This window comes from Salvelinus alpinus, chromosome 13 (genome assembly GCF_045679555.1).
Source record: "Salvelinus alpinus chromosome 13, SLU_Salpinus.1, whole genome shotgun sequence".
NCBI classification, from domain to species: Eukaryota; Metazoa; Chordata; class Actinopteri; order Salmoniformes; family Salmonidae; genus Salvelinus; species Salvelinus alpinus.
Genome location: NC_092098.1, coordinates 41,821,665 through 41,846,371, shown reverse-complemented (window position 1 = coordinate 41,846,371; position 24,707 = coordinate 41,821,665). Strand labels below are relative to the sequence as shown.

General features: G+C 43.0%; 1 protein-coding gene across 1 annotated transcript in view; it reads right to left on the bottom strand.

Moving 5' to 3' along the window:
- Positions 1 to 24,362, bottom strand: part of LOC139537712 (dapper homolog 3-like) — a 42,644-nt gene extending 18,282 nt beyond the window's left edge. The window contains exon 1 of the mRNA XM_071339336.1: positions 23,499 to 24,362. Coding sequence (XP_071195437.1) covers positions 23,499 to 23,747 — 249 coding nt within the window. The 5' untranslated portion in view covers positions 23,748 to 24,362. The remainder of the gene's footprint in view (positions 1 to 23,498) is intronic.
- Between the last annotated feature and the right edge of the window lie 345 nt (positions 24,363 to 24,707).

Sequence of the window (24,707 nt, the reverse complement as noted above, 5' to 3'; positions counted from 1 at the left end):
TTTAATCATCTCAAACCACCCAAATCATATTCATGATACAGATAGGCACGCTTTATCTTGTCTGGTTTAGCGTCCCAGATAAAGCAAAATATTTTTTGCTCACATGATTAGAAAAACAAATCGTCAGGAGTAGGCAGCGCCATAAGTAAGTGAGTAAATTGAGAAATGACTGAGGAGTTAATCAGGGCAATGTTTCCATAAATACAGGTATTTACCTCTCCATGGTTGCAGGATCTCGTCTATTTTTACAAGTTTTCTATTGAAATTCATTGTGGAGAGCTCATTTATACATTTTGTTACATGAATACCAAGTATTTCTACTTCACCGTCTCCATCCTTCTGGACTAAAACCTAATTATCTCTGGACTAAAACCTAATTAGGATAAGTTATCTAGATCTTCAATGAGACATTGCAGGGATCTAGCTTGCGGACTTAATATAAAACTTGAGTCAGCGGCATACATGGACACCTTTGTTTTTAAGCCTTGGATTTCTAATCCTCTAATGTTGTTATTTGATCTGATTTTAATAGCTAGCATTTCAATGGCCATAATGAATAGATATGGTGACAGCGGACACCCTTGTTTTACTCCTCTTGACAATTCAAAACTCTTCGAGAAGTAGCCACCATTTACTATTTTACACCTGGGGTTGCTATACATTACTTTTACCCATTTTATAAGAGAATCACCGAAATTTTCAAAAATCCAGGCATTTCTAAATAAAATCCAGTCTTACTTTATCAAAATTCTTTTCAAAATCCGTTATAAATACCAGCCCTGGCTTCTTAGATGTTTCATGATGTTCTATTATTTCTAGTAGTTTTCGTATATTATCTCCAATGTATCGTCCATGTAGAAAAACCTGTCTGCTCAGGATGAACAATACCTGGTAAAACCTTTTTAATTCTGAGATCTATGCATTTCGCTAGTATTTTTGCATCACAACATTGAAGTGTAAGAGGCCTCCAGTTTTTAAGATGGACTGGATCTTTATATTTGCCATCTGGGTCTTGTTTTAATAATAGTGAAATCAGACCTTCCTGCTGAGTGCCTAACAGACTACCATTTCTATAGGAGTAGGTCAAACAAGCTAACAATGGAGCTTTGAGAATATCAAAAAAATCTTGATATACCTCTACCGGTATGCCATTAAGCCCTGGAGTTTTTCCAGACTGAAAGGATTTAATAGCCTCAAAAAGAGAGAGGGGAGAGAGGGAGAGAAGAGGAGAGAGAAAGATTGAGTGAGAGGAGAGAGATCAAGTGTGTGTATGTACAGTGCATTGCAAAAGTATTCATCCCCCTTGGCGTTTTTCCTATTTTGTTGCATTACAACCTGTAATTTAAATTGATTTTTATTTGAATTTCATGAATTGGACATACACAAAATAGTCCAAATTGGTGAAGCGAAATGGAAAACATTACTTGCTTCAAAAAAGTATCTAAAAAAAAAAATGGAAAAGTGATGCATGCATATGTATTCATCCCTTTGCTATGAAGCCCCAAAATAAAATCTGGTGCAACCAATTACCTTCAGAAGTCACATAATTAGTTAAATAAAGTCCACCTGTGTGCAATCTAAGTGTCACATGATCTGTCACATGCTCTCAGTATATATACACCTGTTCTGAAAGGCCCAAGAGTCTGCAACACCACTAAGCAAGGGGCACCAACAGCAAGCGGCACCATGAAGACCAAGGACCTCTCCAAACAGGTCAGGGACAAAGTTGTGGAGAAGTACAGATCAGGGTTGGGTTATAAAAAAATATCAGAAACTTTCAACATCCCACAGAGCACCGTTAAATCCATTATTAAAAAATGGGAAGAATATGGCACCACAACAAACCTGCCAAGAGAGGGCTGCCCACCAAAACTCACGGTCCAGGCAAGGAGGGCATTAATCAGAGAGGCAACAAAGAGACCAAAGATAGCTCCTTCAGGGTTGCAAAGCTCCACAGCGGAGATTGGAGTATCTGTCCATAGGACCACTTTAAGCCGTACACTCCACAGAGCTGGGCTTTACAGAAGAGTGGCCAGAAAAAAAGCCATTGCTTAAAGAATAAAATAAGCAAACGTGTTTGGTGTTTGCCAAAAGGCATGTGGGAGACTCCCCAAACATATGGAAGAAGGAACTCTGGTCAGATGAGACTAAAATTGAGCTTTTTGGCCATCAAGGAAAACACTGTGTCTGGCGCAAACCAAACACTTCTCATCACCCCGAGAACACCATCCCCACAGTGAAGCATGGTGGTGGCAGCATCATGCTGTGGGGATGTTTTTCCATCAGCAGGGACTGGGAAACTGGTCAGAATTGAAGGAATGATGGATGGCGCTAAATACAGGGAAATTCTTGAGGGAAACCTGTTTCAGTCGTCAAGAGATTTGAGACTGGGACGGAGGTTCACCTTCCAGCAGGACAATGACCCTGAGCATACTGCTAAAGCAACACTCGAGTGGTTTAAGGGGAAATATTTAAATGTCTTGGAATGGCCTAGTCAAAGCCCAGACCTCAATCCAATTGAGAATCTGTGGTATGACTTAAAGATTGCTGAACACCAGCGGAACCCATCCAACTTGAAGGAGCTGGAGCAGTTTTGCCTTGAAGAATGGGCAAAAATCCCAGTGGCTAGATGTCCCAAGCTTATAGAGACATACCCCAAGAGACTTGCAGCTGTAATTGCTGCAAAAGGTGGCTCTAGAAAGTATTGACTTTGGGGGGGGGGGGGGGGTTAAATAGTTATGCACGCTCAGGTTCAGTTTTTTTTGTCTTATTTCTTGTTTGTTTCACAATAGAAAATATTTGGATATTCAAAGTGGTAGGCATGTTGTGTAAATCAAATGATACAAACCCCCAAAATCTATTTTAATTCCAGGTTGTAAGGCAACAACATAGGAAAAATGCCAAGGGGGGTGAATACTTTCGCAAGCCACTGTATAAGTCCGTATGTGTAAGCGAGCATGTAATTGAGTGTGTGTGTTCATTTCAACTTCATAGTGTTCAGACATTTTTACAGTTCTCATACTTTTTTTTTCGTGAGCTGACGTCCCCGTAGAATTTAGTACAGCCATGGTGTTATGGAGCTCTCTCAGAAGAGCTGTCCATCTATAAAGAGTTTGTCCACAATGAAAAAGCACACTTACCCCTCTCCCTCTGTTTCCTCTGTACAGGATACAGCCTCTTGCGATGTTTGTTTATCTCCCGGGGAAATTGGTCATTGAGACCGAATTTGGTCCCTTTATGCTCCCTTCCCCTGCTTTTGATCATCTCCTTTTGTTGGTAATGTTCAAATTTTGCGATGATAGGTCGGGGACCTTTGGTCTTGTCGCTCCAAGTCTGTGCATTTGGTGGAAAGTAGGGTTGCAAAGGGTCTGAAACTTTCCGGTAAATTTTTTCATGGGAAGTTAAGCCCGGGAATTTTGGTAATTTTTCTTAAATTCATCACAAAAGTTAACTTATAACAGTTTTTTGTGGGAATCACATAAGGTATTTCTAGGTCTGTGGAATATTTTGGTTAAACTATCCCCAATTCAATGGAATTGCAACCCTCTGCATGCACATTGCACTCTTCCATCACATGTACAGCTGATTCTCAAGATCTTGCACACTAATGAGATGCTATTGAGCCCACACTACTACACTGTCTGAGCCAAGGACTACATGCGTTCTGGTAAGTTTTGATTACAATACTGGGTGGGGTGAATATATTTTCTATGACATACATGATTTTTTGTTAACTAGTAAATAGTAGCCTACAGCAAAGTGTGTTTAAATCATTTCTAACTTGTTAACAATTTCTGCTAGTTAGTTTTTGCTACCATGTGAGTTTTAGCTTGCTTGAGCCTGCTATCTGTGGAGTGTTATTTCATCTGTTTCCATACATGTTTAATTTTAAAACATTTATCTTACAAAGGAGTTGTTTAATCTAACTGCTTAACTATTCATATGTACCTGGAATTATATTTAAAAACATTTTTTACTCATTGTTTTCTAACCTTTACAGGAAAATGCGTGGAGAGACATTTCACTGCAGCTAATGTAGAAGGAAAAGGTGTGTACATTTGCAAATACTGTGCCAAATCTTTCATAAAGAACGCAACAAAGATAATCAGAATCATCTGGCCAAGTGCATAAAGTTCCCTCAGCGCTCACAACAAGCAACCTCTGACAAAAGTCCCTCTACTTCTATTCGAGGTGAAAATTATGAATGACAACTTATCGATGGTCCTCCTGGAATCAGAAGTTATTTTGACTCAATGGAGTAACGTAGTCAGAGAAATGCTGATGAATGTCTTGCTCGAGCTGTGTATGCAACTGGTTCACCTCTGATGCTCACAGGCAATGTGTATTGGAAGAGATTTCTGAATGTTCTTCGCCCAGCATACACCCCTCCAACCAGACATGCTTTATCTACTAATTTGCTGGATGCAGAGTTCAAGAGAAGGTCAAGTAAATCATAGAGAAAGCAGACTGTATTGCAATCCTCTGATGGGTGGTTGAATGTTCGTGGGCAAGGAATAATTAACTACATCACCTCCACCTCTCAACCAGTATTCTACAAGAGCACAGACACAAGGGACAACAGACACACCGGTCTACATTGCAGATGAGCTGAAGGCAGTCATCAATTACGTTGGACCACAGAAGGTATTTGCACTGGTGACAGACAATGCTACGAATATGAAGGCTACTTGGGCTAAAGTGGAGGAGTCCTACCCTCACATCACACCCATTGTCTGTGCTGTTCATACATTGAATCTGCTCCTCAAGGACATCATGGCACTGAAAACAATGGATACACTCTACAAGAGAGCCAAGGAAATGGTTAGGTATGTGAAGGGTCATCAAGTTATAGCAGCAATTTACCTCAACATGCAAAGTGAGAAGAATAAGAGCACCACATTGAAGCTGCCCAGCAACACCTGTTGAGGTGGTGTTGTCATCATGTTTGCCAGTCTCCTGGAGGGGAAGAAGTCTCTCCAAGAAATGGCCATATCACAGTCTGCCGATATCACAGTCTGCCTGTGCATGCATACATTTGCCCACTTCACTGTTGCTCCAAGCAGAGGAAACTGCAGTTCTGAAAAACATCAAAAAGCGTGAAGACTTCTGCCTGAAGCCCAGACACGCCACAGCGTACATGTTGGACCTCAAGTATGCTGACAAGAGCAGCCTGTCTGGTGCAGAGATCAACAAGGCCTATGGTGTCATCACTACCGTCTCTCACTACCTTGGCCTGGATGAGGGCAAGGTTCTTGGCAGTCTGGCGAAGTACACTTCCAAGCAAGGGCTTTGGGATGGAGATGCAATATGGCAGTCGTGCCAACATATCTCATCAGCCACCTGGTGGAAGGGACCTTGCGGATCTGAGGCTCTTTCCCGTTGCCTCCATCATCCTCCAAAACCCACCAACATCAGCCGCCTCAGAGCGCAACTGGTCCTTGTTTGGGAACACACACACCAAAGCAAGCAAGAGGCTGACCATTACAAGGTTTGAAAAATTGGTGGCCATCTGGGTAAATTTGAGGCTTTTTGAGCCTGACAACGAGCCATCCTCAACAAGGTTGGAAAGCGACAGTGAAGATGAGGCCTCAGATTCTGATGTTCAAGAGGTGGACATTGAAGAGGTCCAGGGAGAAGACATGGATGCCTGAGAGGAAAACAACCAAAGCTTTAGTTTCTAGACTATCATTTTACAGATGTATGTTGAAAACGTTTTTGGGAGATGCGATGGATCATTGGGGAGCATTCAATATTCCCTTTCTTTTGTTGTTCAGTGAAATCATCCCTTGTGAAGAGTCAATTTATTTAATTAAAGTTCAATTCATAAATAAAGTTTTTTTTATTTCTATTGGAAGAATTTAATAATTTGCAATTATTTCTACTTATGATAAGGTAAAATGTTCATGTTTCTGTCTCCATGTGGTATGGTAAATATATCCAATGCAAAAAACATCTACATTTAAATGGTATTAATATTAATTTGCATATATTTCCGTTATTCCCGTTTATTCCCATTTCTTCCCACGGAAAGATTCTACCTATGAATATTCACCAAAATGTGCAACCCTAGTGGAAAACAACCTTGTTTACAGTCTCTAGAGGAAGTTTCAAAGCGGATTGCATGAACTCGCTGATCGCCCCCTCTGGATTATTGGATGAGTCCTCAGGAATCCCAGAAAAGATTATATTTTCACACATGCTCCGGGTTTGTATGTCTAGTAGCGACCCACTTATCACCCTGTTTTCCCTGAGTAGACAATCCATGTTGGAATCGAGGGATTTTACCTTGGCTGTGAGTGCCTTGTTCGCTCCTTGGAGTGTGAGAATTTCACTCTGGCTAAACTCCAAACTTCCCCTCAGCCCTGCTACCTACAAACACAATTTGTGTTGCATGGATTCCAGCAAGAGCACTAGCCTCTACTAAGTAAATCATCCGTGTCTGTAGATGAATCTGTCTTTTTTTTTGTCGGGTTAGAGTTATTCTGTGAGGTACAGTAGCCGGATCTTTCCAGGATGGAGTATGTTGTTCCTCTATAGCATGAAGCTGTTGATTCTCGTCGATTTCCCTCAGGATCTCCTCAGTATCCAGGTTGGCTCTGAACTGCAGTCAGTTGTTTACAAATGTTTTTAACGATGCGTCTTTCCCACGATGACCGAAGATGTAAGCATGAGTTGCAAAATGTGCAATCCCACTTCAATACAAAGCTTTCGCAGTTTTTTCTGTAATTAACAGGCTGCTCCGTGAAGAGTCTGAGGCCACTCCACTCCAATTTTAGACAATTTGCTTTTTGTTCCAGTTTTCGATATTACTGTTGTCTATTCAGAACATTCGTCATCACCAACTTTGCTTGATGCCCTGTGGAAAGAAATGTGTGGCAGCGCAAGGGGGTGAGACAGGGATGCAGCTTAAGCCCCACCCTCATTAACATACACTACCGTTCAAAAGTTTGGGGTCACTTAGAAATGTCCTTGTTTTTGAAAGAAAAGCTAATTTTTTGTCCATTAAAATAACATCAAATTGATGCGACTCCGGGACGTTGGCCTTCTAGGCAGAGTTCCTCTTTCCAGTGTCTGTGTTCTTTTGCCCATCTTAATATTTTATTTTTATTGACCAGTCTGAGATATGGCTTTTTCTTTGCAACTCTGCCTAGCAGGCCAGCATCCCAAAGTCGCCTCTTCACTGTTGACGATGAGATTGGTGTTTTGCGGGTACTATTTAATGAAGCTGCCAGTCAGGACTTGTGAGGCGTCTGTTTCTCAAACTAGACACTCTAATGTACATGTCCTCTTGCTCAGTTGTGTACCAGGGCCTCCCACTCCTCTTTCTATTCTGGTTAGAGCCAGTTTGCGCTGTTCTGTGAAGGGAGTAGTGCACAGATCTGTACGAGATCTTCAGTTTCTTGGCAATTTCTCTCATGGAATAGCCTTCATTTCTAAGAACAAGAATAGACTGACGAGTTTCAAAAGAAAGTTCTTTGTTTCTGGACATTTTGAGCCTGTAATCGAACCAACAAATGCTGATACTCAACTAATCTAAAGAAGGCCAGTTTTATTGCTTCTTTAATCAGCACAAATTTTCAGCTGTGTTAACATAATTGCAAAAGTGTTTTCTAATGATCAATTAGCCCTTTTAAAAGGATACACTTGGATTAGCTAACACAATGTGCCATTGGAACACAGGAGTGATGGTTGCTGATAATGGGCCTCTGTACGCCTATGTAGATATTCCATTAAAAATCATCCGTTTCCAGCTACAATAGTCATGTACAACATTAACAATGTCTACACTGTATTTCTGATCAATTTGATGTTTCTGAGTGACCCCAAACTTTTGAATGGTAGTGTATATACGTATCAACGAATTGGTGATGGCACTAGAAGTCTGCAGCACCCGGCCTCACCCTACTAGAATCTGAAGTCAAATGTCTACTGTTTGCTGATAATCTGGTGCTTCTGTCACCAACCAAGGAGCACCTACAGCAGCACCTAGACCTTCTGCAAAGATTCTGTCAGACCTGGGCCCTGACAGTAAATCTCAGTAAGACAAAAATGATGGTGTTCCAAAAAAAGTCCAGTTGCCAGGACCACGAATACAAATTCCATCTAGACACTGTTGTCCTAGAGCACACAAAAAATTATACATACCTTGGCCTAAACATCAGCGCCACAGGTAACTTCCACAAAGCTGTCAATGATCTGAGAGACAAGGCAAGATGGGCATTCTATGCCATCAAAAGGAACATAAAATTTGACATACCAATTTGGATCTGGCTAAAAATACTTGAATCAGTTATAGAACCCATTGCACGTTATGGTTGTGAGGTCTGGGGTCTGCTCACTAACCAATAATTCACAACATGGGGCAAACACCAAATTGAGACTCTGCATGCAGAATTCTGCAAAAATATCCTCTGTGTACAATGTAAAACACCAAATAATGCAAGCCGATACCCGCTAATGATCAAAATCCAGAAAAGAGCCGTTAAATTCTATAACCACCTAAAAGGAATTGATGCCCAAACCTTTCATAACAAAGCCATCACCTACAGAGAGATGAACCTGGAGAAGAGTCCCCTAAGTAAGCTGGTCCTGGGGCTCTGTTCACAAAGACAAACAGACCCCACAGAGCCCCAGGACAGCAACACAATTAGACCCAAACAAATCATGAGAAAACAAAAAGATAATTACTTGACACATTGGAAAGAATTAACAAAAAAAATGAGCAAACTAGAATGCTATTTGGCCCTAAACAGAGAATACACAGTGGCAGAATAGCTGGCCACTATGACTGACCCAAAATTAAGAAAATCTTTGACTATGTACCGACTCAGTGAGCATAGCTTGCTATTGAGAAAGGCCGCCATAGGCAGACCTGGCTTTCAAGAGCAGACAGGCCATGTGCACACTGCCCACAAAATGAGGTGGAAACTGAGCTGCAATTCCTAACCTCCTGCCAAATGTATGACCATATTAGACACATATTTCTCTAAGATTACACAGACCCACAAAGAATTTGAAAAAACAAATCCAATTTTGATAAACTCCCATATCTATTGAGTGATCACAGCTGCAAGATTTTTGACCTGTTGCCACAAGAAAAGGGCAACCAGTGAAGAACAAACACAATTGTAAATACAACCTATATATATATATTTTTTTTCCCCCTTTTGTATTTGAACTATTTGCACATCATTACAACACTGTATATAGACATAATAGGACATTTTAAATGTCTTTATTATTTTGGAACTTTTGTGAGTGTAATGTTTACCGTTCATTTTTTTATTCTTTATTTCACTTATTTTGGCAATGTAAACATATGTTTCCCATGCCAATAAAGCCTCTTGAATTGACAGAGAGACAGAGAGATTGAGTGAGTTATACACAGAGAGCGTGAGTTATACAGAGAGAGAGACAGAGAAATAGTGAGAGCGACAGAGAGTGAGAGAGAGTGCGATTGAAAGCAAGACACAGCGATCCCCTGAGAGCCGTGGTAATCAACCAGTCGAGCTGACACAAAAGCCGAAATATTTTCAGTCAATGAGCCAATGGAGGCCACAATAGGTCTCCCTGGTGGCTTATCCAATCGTTTGTGGATTTTTGGTAAGGCATGAATAATGCTCCTGATTGTATAGTCTACTTTCATATTCTCATATTCTTTTTGCATAATGTCTCACCTTTCCACAAGAGACTTCAGCTTGCAGTGAATGTTATCTTTGAACAGTGGTGTGGGGTCACGTGACAATTTCTGATAGAAAGTGGTAGTGTTCAATTGTCCCCGGATCTCATTCACATAGTCATCACGTTTTAACAACACCACAGCTCCGCTCTTATCAGCATTACGCCCTATCAAAGTGGAATACATTTTTAATCATCCAATGCTTGTCTCTGTTCTTTAGGGAGATTATTGTAGACTCTGTATTCTTGTTATTTATTCAGAATCAGAGACATCTTTTTCCACCAATCTGCAGTATGTTTCTAGGGAGGGATTTCTGTATCTGGGCAGACAAAAGGTGGATTTGGCTCGAAAAGGGGTATTCGTTCTGTGGGAAATGTCATTCTCTATTGTGTCTGAACACTCGTCTCACCCATACTTGACACATTCACATTTAGACTCCCTAAGTCTCAATGTACTAAATCATTTCTAAAACTCTATTGTGGTGTCAAAGTCATTACATGATGCAGTGGGGACGAAAGAAGTGGTGATGGGACGTGAAGAAAGGTTGATCACACTCAGGCATTCTGACTGCGTACCCAATAGCGGCGTTGCTCCTTTAGTAGCCATAAAATGTGTGTTCTACCTACTTTCACTCACGCTATAACCAGCACTGCAGGTGCAATGAATGAGTATAGCAGTGTTTAGATAAGCTTGCGTTGTTATTATTAGCATGCGTCACTTCCTGTTGAATCTGCAGACGTGTTGCTGTGCGTTTTGTTGCTGTGCGTTTTGCTGCCAACTTTACTTTGCTAGCTGACAACTTTACGTTTTTTTGTTTTGTTTTTGTTTTTAATTACCGTTTATATTTTTAGTTTTTTTCCATCGCAACTTTTTTCCCTCATTCAACTTTTTCACTCCGGACGCTTTATCTGGACATGGTTCGTCAACACCTTCAACAGCCGAAGCTAAGTAGTAACATTAACATGATGTCTTCTAATTGCAGTCGCTGTACTCATAATATACAGGAGAACGATCGCCTTACGGCGAGAATAGCTGTGCTACAAGCCCAGCTTCAGACGCAATCGTTAGGCAAGGGTAATTTCAGTGTAGGAAAGGAAGAAACAGCGTCTGTGCCACCAGTAAGTACAGATAGTAACGTTAGTATAAATCCCCCCACACAGTCCCCGCAGCCGGACAACTTTCTCATGGCTTCTGGAGGGAAATGCTGTTGGAATGCTCAACCGGTGTCGCTCATTCAGCCGACAGAAACTTTCAACCGGTTCTCCCCATTATGTAGCGAGTCGGAGTCTGAGTCTGAGTCTTCTCTTGTCTCTACTCCTCCCGTTACGGGGTCTGAGACGCCGAAGGCTCCCACCATTAGCTCTGACAAATTGAAAACCCTAGTCATTGGCGACTCCATTACCCGCAGTATTAGACTTAAAGCGAATCACCCAGCGATCATACACTGTTTACCAGGGGGCAGGGCTACCGACGTTAAGGCTAATCTAAAGATGGTGCTGGCTAAAGCTAAATCTGGCGAGTGTAGAGAGTATAGAGATATTGTTATCCACGTCGGCACCAACGATGTTAGGATGAAACAGTCAGAGGTCACCAAGTGCAACATAGCTTCAGCGTGTAAATCAGCTAGAAAGATGTGTCGGCATCGAGTAATTGTCTCTGGCCCCCTCCCAGTTAGGGGGAGTGACGAGCTCTACAGCAGAGTCTCAGCACTCAATCGCTGGTTGAAAACTGTTTTCTGCCCCTCCCAAAAGATAGAATTTGTAGATAATTGGCCCTCTTTCTGGGACTCACCCACAAACAGGACCAAGCCTGACCTGCTGAGGAGTGACGGACTCCATCCTAGCTGGAGGGGTGCTCTCATCTTATCTACCAACATAGACAGGGCTCTAACTCCTCTAGCCCCACAATGAAATAGGGTGCAGGCCAGGCAGCAGGCTGTTAGCCAACCTGCCAGCTTAGTGGAGTCTGCCAATAGCACAGTCAGTGTAGTCAGCTCAGCCATACCCATTGAGACTGTGTCTGTGCCTCGACCTAGGTTGGGCAAAACTAAACATGGCGGTGTTCGCCTTAGCAATCTTATTAGGATAAAGACCTCCTCCATTCCTGCCATCATTGAAAGAGATCGTGATACCTCACATCTCAAAATAGGGTTACTTAATGTTAGATCCCTCACTTCAAAGGCAGTCATAGTCAATGAACTAATCACTGATCATAATCTTGATGTGATTGGCCTGACTGAAACATGGCTTAAGCCTGATGAATTTACTGTGTTAAATGAGGCCTCACCTCCTGGTTACACTAGTGACCATATCCCCCGTGCATCCCGCAAAGGCGGAGGTGTTGCTAACATTTACGATAGCAAATTTCAATTTACAAAAAAAAAAATGGCGTTTTCGTCTTTTGAGCTTCTAGTCATGAAATCTATGCAGCCTACTCAATCACTTTTTATAGCTACTGTTTACAGGCCTCCTGGGCCATATACAGCGTTCCTCTCTGAGTTTCCTGAATTCCTATCAGACCTTGTAGTCATAGCAGATCATATTCTAATTTTTTGGTGATTTTAATATTCACATGGAGAAGTCCACAGACCCACTCCAAAAGTCTTTCGGAGCCATTATCGACTCAGTGGGTTTTGTCCAACATGTCTCTGGACCTACTCACTGCCACAGTCATACTCTGGACCTAGTTTTGTCCCATGGAATAAATGTTGTAGATCTTAATGTTTTTCCACATAATCCTGGACTATCGGACCACCATTTTATTACGTTTGCAATCGCAACAAATAATCTGCTCAGACCCCAACCAAGGAGCATCAAAAGTCGTGCTATAAATTCTCAGACAACACAAAAATTCCTTGATGCCCTTCCAGACTCCTTCTGCCTACCCAAGGACGTCAGAGGACAAAAATCAGTTAACCACCTAACTGAGGAACTCAATTTAACCTTGCACAATACCCTAGATGCAGTTGCACCCCTAAAAACGAAAAACATTTGTCATAAGAAACTAGCTCCCTGGTATACAGAAAATACCCGAGCTTTGAAGCAAGCTTCCAGGAAATTGGAACGGAAATGGCGCCACACCAAACTGGAAGTCTTCCGACTAGCTTGGAAAGACAGTACCGTGCAGTACCGAAGAGCCCTCACTGCTGCTCGCTCATCCTACTTTTCCAACTTAATCGAGGAAAATAAGAACAATCCAAAATTTCTTTTTGATACTGTTGCGAAACTAACTAAAAAGCAGCATTCCCCAAGAGAGGATGGCTTTCACTTCAGCAGTAATAAATTCATGAACCTTGTGTCTTTTTTAATATTGAGGAATATTTCACTTTCTCTGGTCATAGAGTAACAACATGAATTGGTGCATGAGGCATAAATAATGCAATGCGACTTGAGTTTTGCAATAAGCTGGAAGACTGTGTCCCCTTTTCTCAGCGGAGGGAAGGAGGGCAGAGGGACGGTGAGTCGGGTGAGAGGCAGCCTCACCACTGCTCCCTCCCTCCCCACAGAAGCAAGACATCAGTCCAGAAATGTTTTAAAATTATTATGCTCACTCAGCTGTGCCTCACAAGTAATACAACAAATGATCTATTACCAGTGTGATCATATACCTACATTTTAAAAATATAATTTCAAAATGGCAGGGTAATTCAAACAGTTCCTTCGGAAAGTATTCAGACCCCTTGACTTTTTCCACATTTTGTTACATTACAGCCAATTGTTCGCCGCCCTATGGGACTCCCGATTACGGACGGATGTGATACAGCCTGGATTCGAACCAAGTACTATAGTGACGCCTCTTGCACTGAGATGCAGTGGCTTAGACCGCTGTGCCACTCGGGAGCCCTAAAATTGATTAAATAAATAAAATCTTCAGCATTCTACACACAATACCCCATAATGACAAAGCGAAAACAGGTTTTTAGAAATGTTTGCAAATGTATTACAAATAAAAAACAGAAATTCCTATTGACAAGAAGTTATAAATAAGTATTCAGCCCCTTTGCAATGAGACTCGAAATTGACCTCAGGTGCATCCTGTTTCCATTGATCATCCTTGAGATGTTTCTACAACTTCATTTGAGTCCATCTGTGGAAAATTAAATTGATTGGACATGATTTGGAAATTATTTTCCCACAGTTGACAGTGCATGTCAGAGCAAAAACCATGCCATGAGGATGAAGGAATTGTCCGTAGAGCTCCGAGATAGGATTGTGTCGAGGCATAGATCTGGGGAAGGGTACCAAAACATTTCTGCAGCATTGAAGGTCCCAAAGAACACAGTGGCCTCCATCATTCTTAAATGGAAGAAGTTTGGAACCACCATGACTCTTCCTAGAGATAGCCGCCCGGTCAAACTGAGCAATCGGGGGAGAAGGATCTTGGTCAGGGGGGCGACCAAGAACCCGATGGTCACTCTGACAGAGCTCCAGAGTTCCTCTGTGGAGATGGGAGAACCTTCCAGAAGGACAACCATCTCTGCAGCACTCCACCAAATCAGGCCTTTATGGTAGAGCGGCCAGACGGAAGCCACTCCTCAGTAAAAGGCACATGACAGCCCGCTTGGAGTTTGCCAAAGGCACCTAACGATTCTGAATGCCAAGCGTCACGTCTGGAGAAAACCTGGCACCATCTCCACAATGAAGCATGGTGGTGGTAGCATCATGAGGTGGGGATGTTTTTCAGCGGCAGGGACTGGGAGACTAGTCAGGATAGAGGCAAAGATGAACGGAGAAAAGTACAGAGAGATCCTTGATGAAAACCTGCTCCAGAGTGCTCACGACCTCAGATTGGGGTGAAGGTTCACCTTCCAACAGGACAACGACCCAAAGCACACAACCAAGGCAATGCAGTAGTGGCTTCGGGACAAGTCTCTGAATGTCCTTGAGTAGCCCATCCAGAGCCCGGACTTGAATCCAATCGAACATCTCTGGAGACCTGAAAATAGCTGTGCAGCAACTCTCCCCATCCAACCTGCCAGAGCTTGAGAGGATCTGCAGAGAAGAATGGGAGAAACTCCCCAAATACAGGTGTGCCAAGCTTGTACCCAAGAAGAATCGATGCTGTAAATCGCTGGCAATGGTGCTTCAACAAAGTACTGAGTAAGGGGTCTGAATAGTTATGTAAATGTATTATTTTAGCAATTTTTAAAATAAATTAGCAAACATTTTTAAAAACCTGTTTTTGCTTTGTCATTATAGGGTATTGTGTGTAAATTTATGAGGGGGAAAAACTATTTAATACATTTTAGAATAAGGCTGTAACGTAACAAAATGTGGAAAAAGTCAAGGTGTCTGAATACTTTCGAAAAGGCACTGTCATTTCAAAATGGTCTGAGAAGAACAACATTGGCAGGACAATTCAAACATAGCCAATATGCAGTGATAACGTATTGGGCCTATAGCTTACTGCACAAACCTCATTGCTACAGAACTGTTTTTAATTGGTTAATGTTGCATAGGCTTACGTGTTAAAAAAAATCTGAGCGGTAGATCTTGGCTTGAATTTTGACTCAGAACGTGATCTTGACTCAGAAAAGAGTTGCCTTAGAGCAACACTCAATCAATCTCCACGGGCATCTCCATCTCTCTGGATGAATTACCCAGCCCTCTCCCATCCCTCTCACAACACCAAAACTCTCACCCTAACAGATAGACACCAGCACTACATTACAACTCCCTTTCTACCCAGCTATAATACACCCACGAGTCCACACGCACACTCCTCATCCCTAGCTTCTCACTCATGTCTCTCCTCAGGCAGGATTCCTGTGCAATTAAGCCTTTTGTTCCCATCAATTATTAACAGCCTGCGCTGCAGCTAACCACTAACAACCGCTAACAGCGTCCCTCAGCACTGAGCATGGCTAATTATGCCCCTGCTGGATCCTCAAACTCCCAGAAGGGAAGACAGGCCAACCCTCTGCTCAGCGAAGCCCAGCAGGGAGCACCGAAGCTGGGTACGGAGGTTGGTAGTCGGCTTCCGTGGCGCTTTGTGGTGGTGGAAAGAAGCCAACATGGGGGTTATTTTCAGGGGGTCGGAGATGATGTGGGGTACAAAATCGAGGTTGTCCTTAGCCACAGATCTAGGATCAGATAACCTTACCTCCTTATATAAACGATTTATCACATTTTAAGGTATGACCCAGGTGCAGACAGTGTTGAAGAAACAAATGTTTATTCTTTAAACAGGGGTGGGAAAACTACAGGTCAAGCAGGCAGGGGTCAATGATCCAGAGAGGGTGTAAGGCACCGGAACAGCAGGCGGGCTCAGGGTCAGGTCAGGCAGAGGTCGGTAATCCAGAGTAGAGGCAAAGGTACAGGACGGCAGGCAGGCAGGAAAGGTCAAAACCAGGAAACTAGAAAACAGGGACTATAGCAAAGACAGGAGAAAGGGAAACCGCTGGTAGGTTTGAACAAAAGGAACTGGCACAGACAGAAAACATAGGTATAGGTACCCAGGGGATAATGGGGAAGATGGGCAACACCTGGAGGTGGTTGGAGACAAGCACAAGGATAGGTGAAACAGATCAGGGCGTGACACCATTAGTGGGAAGGAAAAATATCTGACCCTACATCAGTGGTTAGGGGCTTCTATCCACTTCTACCCTCTCCTCATCCCAGGGACTGTGTGTAGAGGGACTAGGGTGAAGTTACCCCAAGAGGCATATGTTGGGTGAGTTTAGCATTTTCCCCACTAATGGTTAAGTTTAGGTATGGGGGATGGGAATACATACACATGGATATAGTACTGTAGATATGTGGTAGTGGTGGAGTAGGGGCCTGAGGGCACACAGTGTGTTGTGAAATCTGTGAATGTATTGTAATGTTTTAAAATTGTATAAACTGCCTTAATTTTGCACGACCCCAGGAAGAGTAGCTGCTGTTTTGGCAGCAGCTAATGGGGATCCATAATAAATACAAATACAAATCTGATCCTAGATCTGTACCTAAGTAAAATGTCACCCCAGAGCTTGTCCAGAAACCCCACAACAAGAGAGACGTGACAACAACCTACATTCTGTCTCTCACTTACCCCCCACTTTGACTCTGTGCACACATTCGCCTGACACTCCACAATGTTAACCCAACACAGCTAGGCGTGAAAACACACACACACTGGAGGCTACACACACACACACACACACACACACACACACACACACACACACACACACACACACACACACACACACACACACACACACACACAAAACAACCCCTTATACCTGGCCCTGAGCTTATCTTTACACCTTTACACCTTACACCTGGCCTTATCTTTATCCCACCACAGAGGGAGAATCAAGCACTGTTTAGTTAACAATCAGGCAGATGTGAGGTCTGGTCTTAGAGCAGGCTATCGGCAAAGGCTCAGCTTTGTACGTCCCAAATAGTACCCTTTGCCCTATATAGTGCACTAATTTCCACCAGAGCCCCATAAGTGCTGGTCATAAGTAGTGCACTATATAGGGAATAGGGTATCATTTAGGATGCACACTTTGTGTGAGGAGGAGATCAAATGGCAAAATCATTATTTCCTATGGATTGGCCTATACTTTGCTTAATGAATCCCTCTTTCATTGGAGAACTGCGCCCAATGATGAATTCGTAACATATCTAGGTAGGAAAGCATTTGAATACAGAATGATAGTCAATCTTTTGCTTGGTGCATATATTTGTGCTCCAGAAAATACCTGTCAGTCAGTGGCGGCCGCTGATTGGCTGAATACCTGGGGCGCGAGGTGTTTGGAGTTGTAAACAAAGAAGCATGACAGAAATATGAGGCCATCTTTTCGAACTACCGGTAGTTTCTTTGAGAATATATACACTGCTCCAAAAAATAAAGGGAACACTTAAACAACACAATGTAACTCCAAGTCAATCACACTTCTGTGAAATCAAACTGTCCACTTAGGAAGCAACACTGATTGACAATAAATTTCACATGCTGTTGTGCAAATGGAATAGACAACAGGTGGAAATTATAGGCAATTGGCAAGACACCCCCAATAAAGGAGTGGTTCTGCAGGTGGTGACCACAGACCACTTCTCAGTTCCTATGCTTCCTGGCTGATGTTTTGGTCACTTTTGAATGCTGGCGGTGCTTTCACTCTAGTGGTAGCATGAGACGGAGTCTACAACCCACACAAGTGGCTCAGGTAGTGCAGCTCATCCAGGATGGCACATCAATGCGAGCTGTGGCAAGAAGGTTTGCTGTGTCTGTCAGCGTAGTGTCCAGAGCATGGAGGCGCTACCAGGAGACAGGCCAGTACATCAGGAGACGTGGAGGAGGCCGTAGGAGGGCAACAACCCAGCAGCAGGACCGCTACCTCCGCCTTTGTGCAAGGAGGAGCAGGAGGAGCACTGCCAGAGCCCTGCAAAATGACCTCCAGCAGGCCACAAATGTGCATGTGTCTGCTCAAACGGTCAGAAACAGACTCCATGAGGGTGGTATGAGGGCCCGACGTCCACAGGTGGGGGTTGTGCTTACAGCCCAACACCGTGCAGGACGTTTGGCATTTGCCAGAGAACACCAAGATTGGCAAATTCGCCACTGGCGCCCTGTGCACTTCACAGATGAAAGCAGGTTCACACTGAGCACGTGACAGACGTGACAGACTCTGGAGACGCCGTGGAGAACGTTCTGCTGCCTGCAACATTCTCCAGCATGACCGGTTTGGCGGTGGGTCAGTCATGGTGTGGGGTGGCATTTCTTTGTGGGGCCGCACAGCCCTCCATGTGCTCGCCAGAGGTAGCCTGACTGCCATTAGGTACCGAGATGAGATCCTCAGACCCCTTGTGAGACCATATGCTGACACATGCACATTTGTGGCCTGCTGGAGGTCATTTTGCAGGGCTCTGGCAGTGCTCCTCCTTGCACAAAGGCGGAGGTAGCGGTCCTGCTGCTGGGTTGTTGCCCTCCTACGGCCTCCTCCACGTCTCCTGATGTAGTTAGTTTTTCTTTAAGAAGCCCTCCTGTTCTCCACTCATTACCTGTATTAACTGCACCTGTTTGAACTCATTACCTGTATAAAAGACACCTGTCCACACACTCAATCAAACAGACTCCAACCTCTCCACAATGGCCAAGACCAGAGAGCTGTGTAAGGACATCAGGGATAAAATTGTAGACCTGCACAAGGCTGGGATGGGCTACAGGACAATAGGTAAGCAGCTTGGTGAGAAGGCAACAACTGTTGGCGCAATTATTAGAAAATGGAAGAAGTTCAAGATGACGGTCAATCACCCTCGGTCTGGGGCTCCATGCAAGATTTCACCTCGTGGGGCATCAATGATCATGAGGAAGGTGAGGGATCAGCCCAGAACTACACGGCAGGACCTGGTCAATGACCTGAAGAGAGCTGGGACCACAGTCTCAAAGAAAACCATTAGTAACACACTACGCCGTCATGGATTAAAATCCTGCAGCGCACGCAAGGTCCCCCTGCTCAAGCCAGCGCATGTCCAGGCCCGTCTGAAGTTGGCCAATGACCATCTGGATGATCCAGAGGAGGAATGGGAGAAGGTCATGTGGTCTGATGAGACAACAATACAGCTTTTTGGTCTAAACTCCACTCGCCGTGTTTGGAGGAAGAAGAAGGATGAGTACAACCCCAAGAACACCATCCCAACCGTGAAGCATGGAGGTGGAAACATAATTCTTTGGGGATGCTTTTCTGCAAAGGGGACAGGACGACTGCACTGTATTGAGGGGAGGATGGATGGGGCCATGTATCGCGAGATCTTGGCCAACAACCTCCTTCCCTCAGTAATAGCATTGAAGATGGGTCGTGGCTGGGTCTTCCAGCATGACAACGACCCGAAACACACAGCCAGGGCAACTAAGGTGTGGCTCCGTAAGAAGCATCTCAAGGTCCTGGAGTGGCCTAGCCAGTCTCCAGACCTGAACCCAATAGAAAATCTTTGGAGGGAGCTGAAAGTCCGTATTGCCCAGCGACAGCCCCGAAACCTGAAGGATCTGGAGAAGGTCTGTATGGAGGAGTGGGCCAAAATCGTATGATCTCTGTAATTGCAAACAAAGGTTTCTGTACCAAATATTAAGTTCTGCTTTTCTGATGTATCAAATACTTATGTCATGCAATAAAATGCAAATGAATTACTTAAAAATCATACAAATGTGATTTTCTGGATTTTAGATTCCGTCTCTCACAGTTGAAGTGTACCTATGATAAAAAATGACAGACCTCTACATGCTTTGTAAGTAGGAAAACCTGCAAAATCGGCAGTGTATCAAATACTTGTTCTCCCCACTGTATACTACCATTCAAAAGTTTGGGGTCACTCAGAAATGTCCTTGTTTTTGAAAGAAAATCCCATTTTTTGTCCATTAAAATAACATCAGATTGATCAGAAATACAGTGTAGACATTGTTAATCTTGTAAATGACTATTGTAGCTGGAAACGGATGATTTTTAATGGAATATCTACGTAAGCGTACAGAGGCCCATTATCAGCAACATTCACTCCTGTGTTCCAATGGCATGTTGTGTTAGCTAATCCAAGTGTATCCTTTTAAAAAGGCTAATTGATCATTAGAAAACACTTTTGTTATGTTTTTATGTTAGCACAGCTGAAAACATGTGCTGATTAAAGAAGCAATAAAACTGTCCTTCATTAGATTAGTTGAGTATCAGCATTTGTTGGTTCGATTACAGGCTCAAAATGGCCAGAAACAAAGAACTTTCTTTTGAAACTCGTCAGTCTATTCTTCTTCTGAGAAATGAAGGCTATTCCAACCGAGAAACTGCCAAGAAACTGCCAAGAAACTGAAGATCTCGTACAACGCTGTGTACTACTCCCTTCACAGAACAGCACAAACTGTCTCTAACCAGAATAGAAAGAGGAGTGGGAGGCCCTGGTGCACAACTGAGCAAGAGGACATGTACATTAGAGTGTCTAGTTTGAGAAACAGACGCCTCACAAGTCCTGACTGGCAGCTTCATTAAACAGTACCCGCAAAACACCAGTCTCAACGTCATCAGTGAAGAGGCGACTTTGGGATGCTGGCCTTCTAGGCACAACCCGTGACTGTGTCAACGTGCATGTGCCCGGCCTGCCATAGGAGTTTCTAGACTGGAGTCGCTAGAGCATGATGGGACAAGGACCAACAATTACCTTCAATTGAATATCAATCAGTAAACTGCATGGCCCTATCTTTATTTTATGTAAAAATAGTCATATAAAATCATTAGATAGTCATATTGGCTAGTCCACATAATTAACATTGAGGGTATTGACACATAATGTTCAAAACCCACGAAGACAATCCAAAACAATATTTTAACCATTAACGCCTAACCAAATTGTCCACAAGGTTATCAATGTGTCACAACACAAGAGCAATGGCCCAACTGTAGGCCTATCAATATCCATTTAACCCGAGGCCATTGTTCACACATTGGCCTGAAGCGACAGAGAGAGAGCGAGAGAAAGGCCACTCACTTATATCTATCACCGATTTAAAGTGAGCTCTTTATAGGGGTCGTGTGCATGTCATGCGCATTGTTTTTCAGTCTAGGTAGCCTAATAAATGGAGAGCAGCCAGGCTAGACTACCGTTTAGTTTAGGATGCATTTACATACAGTTTCTCGCTTGATGCTGGAGGCAAAGATGTAGCCGGATTAATTATGGATCCCTTAAGCGCGAATCCCGCTCGAATCCCGTTAGCGGGATTGATTTGACAACATCCAGTGAAATTGTAGCGCGCCAAATCCAAACTACAGAAATATCAATATTCAACCTTCACAAAAATATAAATGTAATACATCAAACTAAAGCTTCAATTCTTGTTAATCCAGCCGCTGTGTCAGATTTCAAAAAGGCCTTAAGGCGAAAGCAAACCATGCGATTATCTGAGGACAGCGCCCCGCATACAAACACATTAAAATAATTTTTCAACTAGGCAGGTGCGACACAAAAGTCAGAAATAGCCATATAATAAATGCCTTACCTTTGAAGATCTTCTTTTTGCAATCTCAAATGTCTCAGTGACACAATGAATGGCTGTTTTGTTCGATAAATTCCTTCTTTATATCCCCAAAATGTCAATTTATTTGGCGCGTTTGATTCAGAAATACACCGGTTCCAACTCGCCCAACATGACTACAAAGTATCTAATAAATTACCTGTAAACTTGGTCCAAACATTTAAAAAAAAAAATCCTAATCCAACCTCAGGTATCCTAAAATGTAAATAAAAGATCAAATTTAAGACGGAATAAACTGTTTCTAATACCGGATAAAAACAACGTGAAGTGTGCTCCAGTTCACGCGCAACAAAAGACTAAAGCCCTTCAGAGTGACACCTACAAAGAACAGCCCTACTTCTTCATTTTTAAAAAGAAAAACATCTAACAATTTCTAAAGACTGTTGACATCTAGTGGAAGCCATAGGAACTGCAATCTGGGCCCCAATAAATCAGGTCTCCCATAGAAACCTATTGGAAAACACAGTGACCTCAAATCCCCCCCCCCCCTGGATGGATTGTGCTCGGGGTTTCGCCTGCCAAATCAGTTCTGTTATACTCACAGACATTATTCTAACAGTTTTAGAAACTTCAGAGTGTTTTCTATCCAAATCTAACTATATGCATATCCTAGCTTCTTGGCCTGAGTAGCAGGCAGTTTACTTTGGGCACGCTTTTCATCCGGACGTGAAAATACTGCCCCCTATCCCAGAGAGGTTAATTAATTGTTAAACTAGATAGTTAATTGCCGGCGGAAGTAAATGTATTTACCATAAAATATATGGATCAATATTTTCGTAGCAAATGTGCAAGGCCATGCATGTCCAGGTTATCCCCACATCACCAATTTCATCCATAGTGAAAATAATACTTGATGCAAAATTACAAAAAAATGTTGTTACCTAGGACCTTACTTAGGTTGCCAATGCTGTTGTAATCTCTGTGTTATGAAGATCACCTAATACCATGATGAGGAGATAGCAACACTAGCATCAAGCGCAGCGCTTGGCCATTGAACAAATGTCTGTTCAAATATTTTAAATGAGAGGGTCTCCATTTAGCTATAAATATAATTTTGGGGGTTTTACGCATATTATGCTACTCAAACCTAATTAAGGCTACTTCAATTAAGGATATAGCACTCCAACCACATCGCACCCCAGGTATTCTCTTCAAAAATGCAGCCAAGGGATAGCATGTAATATTCCAAGATAAATAATCAAATAAATAAATAGGAATAGTAAAACACAATAAAAGATATGGAGATGTTATTCATCATATTATTATTAGCCTACTGAGTGGAAAAATAATTGACAGATGCCCCAAATAATGGTGGAAACTACCACAATACAGCAACTATAGGCCTACACAAAACTCCAGGATCGACATGGTGGTGGGCACGGTCCGACCTTTTCAGAACAACGGATTATTTATCACTAACTCGATATAGACAATATATGATATGCTGATATACTTTTATTTTTTCGAAACAGCGTCAAGGGACAATGGAATGAAAAACCCAAGCACCGAAGTTTGCCTTAAATGGTCACGCGCGCTCCGGTCACACAGTATGGGGCTGTCTGGTCCACATTTCGGATGGTACCGTTATTCGGCACAGATCCACTCTATATAGGTTAGCTATATAGGATAGATTTATAATTTCATGGCCGTCATTCCAAGAGCATTAAACGCGTAACAAATCCCCGTCTACAGCTTTCCATGAACGCGCAGTAATACCAAATTATAGAAATGTACAACTATAGGCTAAATGACCGTTACTTACGATCAAATATGTAACTTGTGCATTTTAAGTACAATAATACGAAAGTCGTCTTACCGTATGGCGCCTATAACTAAAGTCGTCTGACGCACAGTTGGTTGTCTCCGGAACGGGCCGGGCCGGCTGGACATCGCCCCATGCCGGGAGTCCTGGGACAGAGTCCCCGAGGGAGAGGGCACTGAGCACCAGGCATTCCTGCCTCTGTTTCAGCAGCTCCAACTCACACAGGCCGGCCAAACTCGCCTCAAGGCGCTCCTTATTCCGACTGCGCTCCGCTGTCATTGGGAAAGAAAACGCTCGGTACATCGTTCTCCCTCGCTCTGAGAGTGGCTGAGTGCATACACTTCGGCTCTGCTTTGATCGTTTCTCAGCCGTTGGCCGTTCCTTCCTACTAGTATCCAAGTGAGGCTAAATTGTCTGCATATTTAATTTCAAAGTGACTTTACTCTTTGGTTTTGATATACATGTTTTAAAGCGAAGTAGCGACAGTAAACTATGCATACAGCTGCGAACCATTGTATGCAGAACCGAACCCATACCTACTGTTCGCTCAATGATGTTGCTGGATTCCAATTCCGTAGCTGTCAATTGTAAATTAGCATGCCCGGGTTTTTCCAGAGGGTCCATTGGTTACCCAGAACCCATAATAGTTCATATTCATAAGGTATTCTGCTCTTCAAGATGTGATTGGACAACGAGCTCTCCTTTGTATTCCTAAACGCGCAAGGTCACATTCACCCAGCCAGTTCAGTGAATTAATCTTTCATTAATGCCTAAAAGTTGACACCAAAGGATCGTGAAGCGTTGATCAAGTTCTACCAGCCTTTCATGAAAATCCAAGCACCTTCTCTGGCTACCTCGCCTATAAACCCATTGTTGTCAGTGAAAACGAAATCAGTGATATCGTACGACTAGTAGCAAGGGAGACCAACGGTTCTATACGCTATTTATACTTGAAACAAATAACAAAGGTTGGTTGCAAAGTTCACTGATAAGTAGGCTACTGGAGACCTACTGCCTGCCTGTAGATTGTGTACATTACAGCCTAACAGGGGGAAGGCGCCATCTGGTGGCCACATGCATCTTTTTTCTTTTTTCTCCTCTCACACGCACGCATGCCCACCCTCTTTTTGGTATGAACTATAGGTCTATGCAATACCCAGCCTAGAGTACAGTGTAGCATCTCAATAGTCCTACATAGTCTCCCGTTTCCTTTGGACCTGTGGACAGTGATATACTCGGTTTTCAGATCATTGCAGAGTGATG